General features: G+C 50.0%; 1 protein-coding gene across 1 annotated transcript in view; it reads right to left on the bottom strand.

The window, feature by feature from the left end:
- The window catches only part of PWWP2B (PWWP domain containing 2B), an 18638-nt gene extending 12397 nt beyond the window's left edge, over nt 1-6241 (bottom strand). The window contains exon 1 of the mRNA XM_029961985.1: nt 5406-6241. Within this exon, the coding sequence (XP_029817845.1) occupies nt 5406-6241 (836 nt within the window). The remainder of the gene's footprint in view (nt 1-5405) is intronic.
- Between the last annotated feature and the right edge of the window lie 6227 nt (nt 6242-12468).

The raw sequence follows: 12468 nt of genomic DNA on the forward strand, positions 1-12468 counted from the left end.
CTACAGAGATCAAAACCTCTTTCTCCATGAACTCTTAGCACAAAGTTTTGCTCTAAGAAGTTGTAGGTTTTATCCTGCAAAGCAGTTTATTGCATCAGCATGCTGGTAAGGCCAAGGAGGCCTGTGATAGGATTAGCCTTCAGGGAGCTATGAAACTGCAGTTCTTCACACTGTACCTGCATGGCTGATTTTCCAACTTCTCATTCCAAATCTGAACACCTTGACTTGGGTGCATAATTTGCACTTTCGAGCCACAGGTTCGTGAGGACACGGCTCTGCTCCTCTCCTGCAGTCTCTCCACATACAATTATATTTCTTTAAATAAGGAATCAACTACTGCTTCAGAACAGCAAGATTAACAATGATGATGTTCTGTCATTCAAGGCCAAGTCTCATTACAGGCCACCGAAGTCTGGATACAACATCTTGCCTAGATATTGACAAAAGCAGATCCTCTGAAATGCTGGAACTTGCAACAGCAATTCATGTCTCCAGAATTTATGAATTTATGCCCTTGGCCTGACATTAGAAATATTGCACTAACACAGCACTGGGACAGATATCTGCCCTTAAACATCAACTCTGACCAGGCAGCACTTGCTCTCTTGGCTTTCTAGAGACACTTCTGCAGAGAACACACCGTCACTGAAGTGTGGGGGCTTTTTAAGTAACAACAAAATTCTGTACTGGGGAGCAACGAAGGAGACACAAAGGGATGGAGAACAGGTAAAGACCAAACATCAGTTTAAGATGCTACACTCCCATTCCCTTCTTTGCCAGCTATTGCTTTCTTTCCAACCCCCAGGAAGGAAGGGGCAAGTTTCTTGGTGGTGTTACAGAGAGGAGGCACTTTGCCAAGCGTTAGCAGAAGGGCACTGAAGAGGAGCTGAAGGCATCCACTGAGTCCCACACCCCTCACCAAGAGCAGCACAAAGCCACTGCCGTGTGTTCACCAATGGAGAGGAGTCTGGAGAGTCCTTTCCCATTACTGAAAGAATGCAAGAACATGCTGTTAAATGACAGTTTAGTTTAACTGGGAAAGGATTAAGCTGTTGAAATCACATAATTTGGAAGAAAATACTTTTGTTTTAAGAGGCTTTTTTAAACAAGACAACTGAGAACGTAGGCGTCTTCAAACGACAACCCAGAAAGCCAGTAGAGTTTGCACAGCCAGAGAGAGATGTCGGCACTGTTCATGAAACAATTCAAAGTGAGACCATTTCTAAATGCAATGATGGCTACAACTTATGGTTATTTTATGCAGTGAGGTTGTGTGAGTTGGTCACACCACACCACACCACTGCTTCTTATGTGGACACAAGCCCACTCCCCCTGCTCCTGCAGGCCAGCCCGGCCCCTGTCCCTTCCCACAGCCTGCCTCTGAGTGGGCAGGTCACTGAATCCACATCCTGCCCCGGGATCCAGCCTGGCACAGAGCTCCTCACTCAGCACAAGTGAAGCACCCAAAGGGTAACTCACGGGGTGGTTTACCCCTGTAAGATTAACCTATCAGCACCCCGTAACCCTGCTGGCTGGACATGGCCTCCATGCCATGGAGCACACTCTACAGGCCCCGGGCACTGCCTGCCCAATTGTCACCCTGTGCCAGGGCACCAGTTCAGCAGGGAGGCCTGTAAGAAAGATGGGGACAAACTTCTCAGTAGGGCCTGTTGGGAATAGGACAAGGTATGATAGTTTCACGCTGACAGAGGGCAGGGTTAGATGGGAGACTGGGAAGGAATCCTTCCCTGTGAGGGTGGTGAGGCCCTGGCACAGATTGCCCAGAGAAGCTGTGGCTGCCCCATCCCTGGAAGTGTTCAAGACCAGGTTAGATGGGGCTTGGAGCAACCTGGGACAGTGGAAGGTGCCCATGGCAGCGTTTTGGAACTGGATGACCCTTTAAAGGTTCCTTCTGACCCAAACCATTCCATGATTCCATGAGTCTATACAGCAGTGCCAGTGCTCTGAGAGAAGACATGACCTGCCTTGCCCGAGGGATTATACAAATTGCCATGCTGGACAACAAAGCAGTTTAAGATAAATTTTCAGCACCAGCACCTTCCATGTGGTCAGGTAGTGGCTCTGTCAGGAGGGCCATGGCCAGATGGGGACAGACAAGCTCTGCAAACCCCACTGAGGCACATGGCACTGAAGAACCACTCCTGTACTGCAAGTGTCTCCAAAGGCCAAGAGAACAGTTCTGCTGAGGAATCGTGCTTTTTCCACACCTTCCATGCCAGGTCCAGGCAGAGGTAAGACAAGCTCTGACATCTTGCATGCCTCCCCACGAGACACTGTCTGTCCCAGCCTAACATCCTGGGCACAGGGGGAAGGAAAACAGCTGCAGAGAGGCTGTGCACTGGTACCTCTTATCTTGTCACCATATTGCCAGGTGCTAGCAGCACCCGTTCAGCATGACTGAACCCCTGCCACAGCCCAAGGCTGCTTCGGCTTTTTCTATCCCTCCACTCCACACACTCTGGAGGGGTTTCCCTATCCACCCACACTACACACTCTAGAGGGGTTTCTCTGTCCCTCTAGCCTACACACTACGGATGGGGAAGCACTGACAGACCAAGCTCCTTGTGCTGCTTTGGCCCTGGGGAGGCCAGCTGCAGGTGGTTAAGTCCTACCCCTGGAGAGCTGATCCAGCTGCCGTGCCTGCAGCCCCTGGTGCTGTCCCCCCCCCAGCCCGAAGCCACCTTCCACGCAGGCAGAGCTCCTTTTAAGAGGATTTCGTGCTGGTCTTTCCACTCACTGCAGAATAAGGAATGCTCCATCTGACACACTTGGCTCTGCAGGTGTTCAAGGCCAGGCTGGACGGAGCTTGGAGCAACCTGGGATGGTGGAAGGTGTCCCTGCCCATGGCAGGGGGTGGGACTGGATGGGCTTTGAAGTCCCTCCCAACCCAAACCAGTTTGTGATACTATGATTAAAGCAGCAGGAAATACTGTGTGATGGGATTTCAGTCTGCTTGTAATCCCCCTTTCTGGGGCAGCTGCAGCCAAATGGACTCAGTTACCTCAACCCAGCCTCTGCTTGGAACAGGAGATTCAGTCCTCTGATTTATGCCCGTGCATAATTAAAAAACAACTAATTGTAAGTTCAGCTGCAAAAAAACTGCCAAGTCTTGTTATCAAAAACAGTGTAACTGCAGTCAAAATGCATTTAAATCTCCGCTCAAGCGTGGACACTACGGAGCTCATTTTGAGCACAGCCAATTTATTAGAAGCAAATAACTGCCAGTCACCGGGCAGGCCCTGGTGCTGCTGCACCACCCAGGCTGTGGCAGGAAGGGACGCCCGCAGGAAGGACACAGCCACTTTTTTCTGCAAATAATTCCCCAGCAGTTGGAAAGTCAGGTATGACTGTTCCCTACACCCCAGCCCCCCGTTCCTAAAGGCACAGGGGAGAAGGCAGGGTGTAGGCAGGGTGCAGGCAGTTCTGCTGCCCACACAACCGACTGCAGGCTGAGACCCCCAAACCCAGGCAGGTGGTTTGGGGTTCAAAGTTGTGGCTGCCTTTTGTGGCTAAAATAATGGAGTCATTTGGCAGGACCTGGACAGACAGGGATCCCCTGGGTGCTCAGGGTGGCCTCCTCAGCCCATGGCACTCGCTACATCTTAGGAGAAATAATAATGGAATCACAAAACAGTTTGTGTTGGGAGGGACCTTAAAGCTCATCCAGTTCCAACTCCCCTGCCATGGGCAGGGACACCTTTCCACTAAACCACGTTGCTCCAAGCTCCATCCAAGCTGACCTTGAACACATCCAGGGATAGGGCAGCCACAACTAAGTAAAACAGATTCACTAAAACCACTTTAAACCACAAAAGAAAGCTGAAGAGCCACCACACAGGCTTTCCCTATCTTTTAGGGTATTCTCTTTCTCTGCAGATAAAACAATCTGCTATGGTGGCTTCTCTCCTTCCAGTCCTGTCCCACTGCCCGGGGGGTACAGGTAGAGTACGAGTGACCCCACACATGGAGAGGCTGGCAGGACATGGCTCCATCAGCCAGGCACAGCAGGAAGGGACACATCCCTGCCACATCTCTCTTTGGGGCACTCCAAGTTCAGCACCAAGTTGATAAATTCCTGCTGCCTTTGGGACACATCCTGACCTTCACCTTCCAACCACTGCCAGACCACCTCATGTGCTCTGCTGTACAATGAGCAAGACATCTCCTCCCCTCCACACCTCAAATCTTGGGGGTGCTTTCAGCCTGCTGCCTGTGCTCACCACAAGTCTCTGGGGTTCACCAGGAGCCAGGCACCTGCCACAACCACACTCTCCCTCCCCTCTTGCTCACTGCCAGAAGCAGAAGCTGTGGCTCTCACCCACGTGCTGGCCACCACACGTCACAGCCACCACAGGCCAGGCAGCACTCGGGACCCCCACGGGCAGGATGCGGCCCCAGGGGACGGCAGCAGAATGAGATCCAGACCTGGGCCACAGCCCAGAGCTCAGCTGGCCACTGGTCACTCTCCCACAGAACAGACCAGGGTAGGGGTGGGGCAGCACGAGGCTCCAGAGGTGCCTTAAAGCCTGCGAAAAACACTGGTCTGGCTGTTTCTTGGACCCACTGGGGGCAGAGAGGGGAAGAAAGAAGCAAAATAATAATGGAGAAAGGTTAGAGTGAAAAAATACAGGTAAAAAAAGGTGTCAGAAGTAGCTGGTTTGAGGTGCTGGAGGGACGCCAAAGGCTCAGGCTGGGATCAGACTCCACGCTGGTTTATGGACTCCTGGCAGCCATAGGTGCCTGAAGACTTTTGAAAATAGTGCTCCAATTTTCCAAGATAGCCACGTGAAACTAAATAAACGATAAAAACGAAGCTCAGAAGTCCTGCCCCACACATCTCCCAGGAAGAATCGGGGAGGTGAGGCTGCTGTGCTCCCACGCAGTGCCGGCCTGACACATCCCTTCCTGAGCACACAGACACCAAACGTGCTCCTCAGAGCACCACCACAGTCCAGCAACACCCCGGCCACAGCCTCGGACAGCCGGGCCTGCTCCGGAGGGGAAACAACACCTCAGAGCCAGGGTTGGGGGGGACACACACACGAGGGACGGGGTTGGGGTGATCCAACGCGGGTCCCCGTCCCGCAGCTCCGCAGCCTGTGGGTGCCCTGTTTAGAGAGAAAGCCCCTCTGGGGTTCCCGGGACCTCGGGCTGTGCCCAGCACGACCAGGGCCGGGGCTGCTGCTGCTGCGGCCATAGCCCAGCGGGAACCAGGGGGCACTGCGGGACCCGCAGGAACCGGCCTGGCCCCGGGGCTTCTGCCGTTGCGGGCTCCGGGCTCCGGGGGGAGCCGGGGAGGGCAGTGCTGGCCCGGGCGCTGCGGCCCGCGCAGAGCGGCCGGGGGTTTCCCCCCCCCCCCCGGCCCTCTCCGGCGACACGCTCACGCGCCTACGTGCGGGGCCGCGGCCGGTCCGGCCCACCGGCCCGGGGGCACCACCGCCCCCCCGTGCGCCCCGGGCCGGTCCCCCGGTCCTCGCCCCCAGTCCGGTCCCCCGCCAGTTCGCCGGCCCGCCGCTTTGTCCCGCCGGGGGCGAACAAAAGGGCGCGGGGCCCGCGGGCCCCAACCGCCCCGGCCCCGCCGGCCCTGCCCCCGGTGGCCCGCGCTGTAACCTCTTGGAGCAGCTCCCAGCAGCACGCCGGTGAAGCGCCGCTCGCCGCAGCTCAGCGTCACCACCAGCGTGTCGTTCACGCATCTGCTCCATCCAGGCACGCGGCAACCCACCGCCCACCGCGGGCGGCGCCCCTCGGCTCGCCCTGCGCCCCCCCCGGGCTGGGGCTGGGCGCTCGGCCAAATGCTGCCCGGCCGCTGCCGCCCGGGGCCCGCCGGGCCGGCCGGGCCGGGCCGTGACCTCACGGGCCGCCGCCGCCACCGCCCTGACGTCACAGCAACCGCCCCGCCGCCCGCTGACGTCACGACCCGGCCCCGCGGCGAGGTCACCGTGCGCGGGTGGGGGCGCGGGTCGGGCGGGAAAGGGGAGGGCCGGGCAGGAAGGGGCGGCCACGCCTGCGCGCCACCTGGCGGCGATCCGCGCAACGCGGCACCAGCAAGGAGCGGGGCCACTCGGGGGCGGGGCCAACGACGGGGCGGGGCCACGACGAGGGCGGGGTCATAGCAGGGGTGGGGCCATCCCGGGGGCGGGATCGCTTCCCACTGGAGCTGGGATCCGAGCGCGGTCCTTACTACCAGCACCGTGCCCGTTCTTGAAGCACTGCCACACATCCCCAGGTTCCTTTGGAATCCAACTCTCTGAAAAGTTGCACCCACTTACCTTCATAACCGTCCTTTACGGATTCCCAGAGTGGCTGGGTTGGAAGGGACCTCAGGGGATCACCCAGTCCGTCCCCCCGCCCGGGCCGGGTGGGTCGCCTGGAGCAGGTGACACAGGAACGTGTCCAAGTGGGGTTGGAATGTCTCCAGAGAGGGAGACTCCACACCCTCCCTGGGCAGCTGTTCCAGGCTCTGCCACCTCCATGAAAAGAAGTTCTGCTTCATGCTGAGGTGGAACTTGTGTTTTAGATTATGGCCATTGCTCCTCATCCTGTCCCTGAACAGAGTGTGGGACCATCCTGACACCCCTTGGATATATTTTTGTGCATCGATGGCATTCCCCCTCAGCCTTCTCTTCTCTGGGGTAACCAGGCCCAGCTCCTGCAGTTTCTGCTCATCAGAGGGTTCAGCCAATATCCCGGCAGTGTCCTCTGTCACACGCACTCACTAAATCCAGTGACTATGGATGTACCTGGGGTAGCTGGGCCATCTTGGAACATACAGAACAAATCAATGCCCAGCTGCCAGCATGGACACAGTGGACAGACATAACCACATATTTACAGACATTCAAAGGAGTTCTTGTCAGAGTGAATTGAATTGGCCTTGATGGGATGTTCCTTTGCATTTTCCTCCTCCTGCTTTCATCATTCCCATGTGCTGTTTGATGTGCTGTTCCAGTTTATTTTCTCTGAGGGATCTATGTAAACATGATAAAATTATTATTTTGGTTGCTTTATTTTCTGTGCTTCACTTTCTGTGCTCCTCAGACCTGTCTGGCTGCAGCTGTGGGATCTGGAACCACCTCTCTGCCATATTACAAGATAGTGTAATGTCACATTTTCCCTTAGAGATGATGAAAATTCCCCTTGATTTACAGACGCTGTTCAGTAATCATGTCCTGAGAGGATCAGCTGGAACATGCCTGTATAGACAGTTGAGATACAGCCTCCAATACAGATACACTAATTTTTAGAAGTGCAAAACAGAGCAAACCATGATCTTGTCATGAGGAAACCCACCAGAACATCTCTGGCTTTCCCTGAGCACAACTGAGTTACAGAAGGGCATGTGCCATGTCCTCCTCTGCCCTGGGGAAGGCAGTGGTGCCCTGCCTGCCCTCAGGGCCTCCTGCCAGATGTTCTGACCTCTGGCTGCCCAAATCAGTTATTTATGGAATATGGCTGTGCTGGGAAACACTGATGAGTGCTGACTCAGGAGCCTCGTGGGGTCACGGGTGGCAGAGCCAAGGGAAAGCCCCACCTCCACACTCCTCACATTCCCGGTCTCCTGCTCCTTGGCACTCTGCTGCCAAGTTAGGCCCTTCTCTCAGCAGTTTCCAAATTAAGCTACCAAAAAAAAAAAAAAAGGTCTTTGTTCTGCCAGGTTGAATGTCTTTAAAACCTCAAAATTATCCTGTGAAGCCAAATTATTTTCCAGACAAACCACCTTACCTGTGCTTCAAGTTAATAAATCCCCAGGTTTTGCACTGAGAGAAATTACTGTGCTACGTTTGAATTATTTCATGGGCACTTCATTTGTCGCTGTGCAAAGCTCCCCTCTGTGCTGCTCATGGGACAGCTGCCAAGTCTATTTTACAGCAGTGCCTGTGCTGCTGCAGTCACTCAGCTCACAGAGGGAGAATCCTATGGAACAAACCTATTTCCAGGGCTCTCACTTATGGTATTATCACTGAGGGTGACAACAGAGCAGAAATGACAGGGCACACTCACCTCCATCTGACACAGACACAGAGGATTTACTCTGGGGAGAGCCAAGGTGTGTGATGGCACCACAAGTACTCACCTGTCCTCACCTTTAGCACAATTGCCCAAAACCAGGATTGTAAATCCAAGACAACCGCATAATTTCAGGAAAAAATATTCTAAGTTTTATTAAGCAAGGTCAGCTGCCTTGTGTTTTTCCCCCTTGTTCCAACAACAATTTGCAAACTGAAATCTTTGGTGTTAAATAAAGGAATATTCTCTGTCATGCCCAAGGAATATGAAAACTGCTTCTAAGACATGATCAGAGAACAAGAAAAACTAAACATGAGAGCAAAACTGAAACAGTCAATATAAAAGTATGTGAATATGTTGCAGAGTTTTCCTTAATTCCTGTATTTATTAGGCATAAAGCAACCCTAACCCAGACGCGAAAGGGGACACGTCCTGGAGTGCCGTCCCATGTTCAGGACAGCAGCCCCTCCCAGTGCTCCCAGTGCTCCCAGTGCCCCCAGTCCCTGCCGAGCAGCGGGCAGGCCGGTTATCCTGCCGGGAAACACCAGAGGACAGCATTGCCTTTTGCTGGAGCGTTGCTGGGAACCACCGGAGTGATCCAACCAGGGGAGCTGCATAGGATATGGGAACGCAGGGAAAGCCATCACCCTAAACCCAGGGAAGATGCTCACAGAAAGTGGTGACTATGTGAGGATACTGAGACAGGTATCAAAGAGCAGCACAAAACTTTTTTAAAAGTGGATGTACAGAACAAGATTTATAAGATGAAGATTTATAGGCATTACCTGATTACCCAAAAAACTGTTCATGAATATTGGAGGGAAAAAAAACATTGCGACCATGGCAATTAATGACCAAAAAATAAAATTAAGAACATCTCCAGTGTTTTTATTCTCTCCTTCACACAACCACGTACTTCCCTGTTTCAGAAATGATTTGCCAATAAATTGTCCCCAATAGGGTTTGCATTATTTGCATATTGTAAAGTATGACAAATAAAGCATGTATTCCATGTTTTGCATGCAAATGCAAAGCAATATAATGTATATTTATACACAGTTATTTATCCTACTGCTAAAAATGAAAAATTAAGTTACCTGCAGGATTCTACAGTCCGTTGTTATTCTGTATATAAAATCCTATTGCTCTTCAATAGAAAGAATCTGGACATTCACAGGTACAATTACAAAAATAATAACACAAAAGGCAGTAAATAAGACAATATAAAAGCTTGATAGTGCTTTTTAATTTTGGAGAAAAAATATTTTCAATAATAGAAAATACAAAAGTTGGTTTGTTTTCCATATATTTATGTCTAAAATACCATTTATTAATCAAATACAGAACTGACAAGGATGCACATTAAACTGCTTTTATATTTTTCAGTAGAAATATAGAGTTTTCCAGCATTTGCACAGTCCTTATCAGACACCACTGAGGCTTGGTCACCTGCAAAGAGGAGCTGCCTAAGAGCAGAGCTGTTCTCCCGTGTTCCAATAAAATCCTGGGCTGCACCTACATGTTTGTCAGCAAGAAATTCTTCTTTTTCATCTTCTTGTATTTTATCATTCCTTCTTTCGGTTTCTGAGCTCTTGGCTCGTTGCCTTCCCTGGGTCACTCTCCTGACAGATCCACACTGGACTGCAACAGTTCACTCAAGTTCAGCTTCTCAACAGGAGGCATTTCCATGGAATGAAAGGGGAATTGCTGCAGTCCTGTGGACCAATTAGTTAATTGGGTTTTAAGGAAAACACAGTGTTCAGTGTCAATCAGTCCAACAGAAATGGGATCCACTGGTCTGTTTCCTTTTAGTACTTATTTTAATCTCAAGGATTTTTCACAAAGCAATCTGTCTTCTGAAAGAAACCAGCAATCTATTGATGCATGTGAGCAGAGCAGTGCCTTCCTTCTGATTGATAATTAATGGATCTCACGATTAATGGAGCTCATCGTTCTGCAAACCTTTCACCTGGGTTTTTATCCATCCCACAATGTAGAAGCTGATCCACCTTAACAATCATTTTTGTTAAGTGCTTAATCCTTCTGACTCATGCCAAGTCTGAGAGTCTTGTGTCCTCCACACCCTGCAGAAATGAAGCTCTCAAAGCTGTGTCCACCACAGCCCTAGCAAGGTTTAAATGTGTCACATCCACTGTAAAATGATGGAATTTTGAAACAGAGTAGGACATGACAGCGGAAAATCCCAGCTCTGTGCTGGGATCTCTACTTTGAGCTAAAAATAGACTGGAAGCTAAGACTGACATGATGCATGTGCATATAAGGACTGAGTTAGGGCTGTATATAACCATAACTACTTCTCTCACTTCATTTGCCTGCAGCATTTATAGCCTGCCAGTGCAGACTGGGGTATATATAAGTATTACATGAGATGTGTATGACTGAGTAAAAGACAGAGTTCTCTGCATGATGAATAGGAGTTAAAAATAAGTTCCATGCATCAGATGAAGCAAAAAGGCAAAGCTAACAGCTACAATAATCATTAACATACTACAAGGGCCCAAATGCAATCTGTGAGTCAAAACAAGAGTGATCTTTTAATGCAATCAATTTAAATTTCAAGCCAGGTTGGACAGGTTTGGAGCCACCTGGTCTAAAGGAAGGTGTCCCTGACCATGCAGGAATGAGATGAGCTTTCAGGTTGCTTCTAACCCAAACCCTTCTGTCATTCTGTGATTCTAAATATGTGATGTAATCCAATATAATGACAACAACCAAGGTACTGATGACTTTTGCACACCTTGCATTTCATCTCAGACAGCATCTCAGGTACTATCTCAAATTACACCTTTATAGGTACTAACCTTCACACACAACTGAGCTCTCTTGGTGATCTTTCATATCTGCCTGCTGATGATTCATTCTAGGGTACATCTACACTGTGCTCCAAAGCCTGACTTTTACCTGCTAGGAACCGTGTTTGTGTACAGAATTACTCAGGTACCCACAGCAGGGCCCAGCTCATCAATAGGTGGCCACCACAGAACTCACTCACTTTTCAGGTAGGTCTGTGCCCCAGCTCTGCTGCTGCCCCACCCACCAACAGCTGAACCTGTCTCAGCTCACCCATGTGGTGTCCAGAGATCACAAGGTACACAAAGGTTTGGCTTTATCCAAACTACGGACTCAGCATGTTCCTTGGATCCTGGAGCAGAAACACACTGGATTCCATCTCCCTCTGCTCACATTTGGGAGCAGGAGCAGCATTCCCAGGCACATTCCATTACCCTCCCCACATGCAGTGTGTAGCTACTACTTCTTACCCAGCTCCCATCCAACACAAACAGATGGGCCACGTGGGAGGGAGCAGAAAACTCTTGCCTGTTACAGAAGGTTCCCAAACCTCATGTGCATGCCCACAGATTCTAAATATTAAGACCATGGGATTATTGTTCTTTAAATATACCACCATTAAATAAACTACCATTAAACGTGATCACAGAACTAAGTTACAGTGCTGCTCCAGAGCATCATTTATACCTGCTTTGTCACTCCAATGAGTTAAGCAGAACAGAACGTGACTCCACGTTCTTGTGCAGACAAAACTCAGCAGGAACTCTTTTGATTTGCTGTTTTGAAGAATACTAACCAAATCCTCTATGTTTTCAAGGTTGTGTACCGCTGAAGGGGAGTTAAAACTTAAAATCACTAACTAGAGTGTTTCAAGTATGTTATATGTTTATTTGGAAAGGATGGATGGAGCAAATGATAAGGGAGATTGGGAAAACAGCTGTAATAGGCCACTTTACTACAAAAACAACACACACTTGTCAACACTACTCTGCTCATTTCCAAACCAAACTCCCTCTCCACACAGTAACATAAACCAGACATGCCTTTGCTACTACCCTAATTTTTTATTTTATGTTACAATTAACGATACTAAAAATAAATGAATCTCCAAATTGCAAAGAGGAGAATTACTATCAGTAAGCACAGTGGGAATGGGTACTCTGCTGCACAGTTTTGTTTCAGTCTTGAATCATTTGCTCACTAAAATGCCACTGGAATGGAAGAGAAAGCTCAGTGTAATTGGACTGAAGACTCCACAATAAGGATTTGTCACCAAAACACTTTGAGAGTCTATAAAAGGAATAATTTTGAATATCTAAGAGCCACACAAGATCTCATTGAAAATTAAATGTTTGGCATTTTATTCCCACTCCCAGGTGTTTTCCTTATTTTGATTCTAACCATTATTCTGCAGTTGCTGGAAATACTGAGTGCACACCTACCCTTGGCTTTAGGGCCAGGTCCAGGAAAAGAAACATCACCTCAGCTACATCAGGCACAAGTGAAAACAAGAGTTTCTTTCCCTTTTGTTTTGGCATTCCTTGTACACGCCAGTAGTTTCATCAGGAAATGTGACAGATTCTGCAGAAAATAAGTTAAAAAACTTGTGTATGTTCCAGCATTGAAATG

This window comes from Manacus vitellinus, unplaced genomic scaffold (genome assembly GCF_001715985.3).
Source record: "Manacus vitellinus isolate BGI_N305 unplaced genomic scaffold, ASM171598v3 scaffold_40_pilon, whole genome shotgun sequence".
Lineage (NCBI taxonomy): Eukaryota > Metazoa > Chordata > Aves > Passeriformes > Pipridae > Manacus > Manacus vitellinus.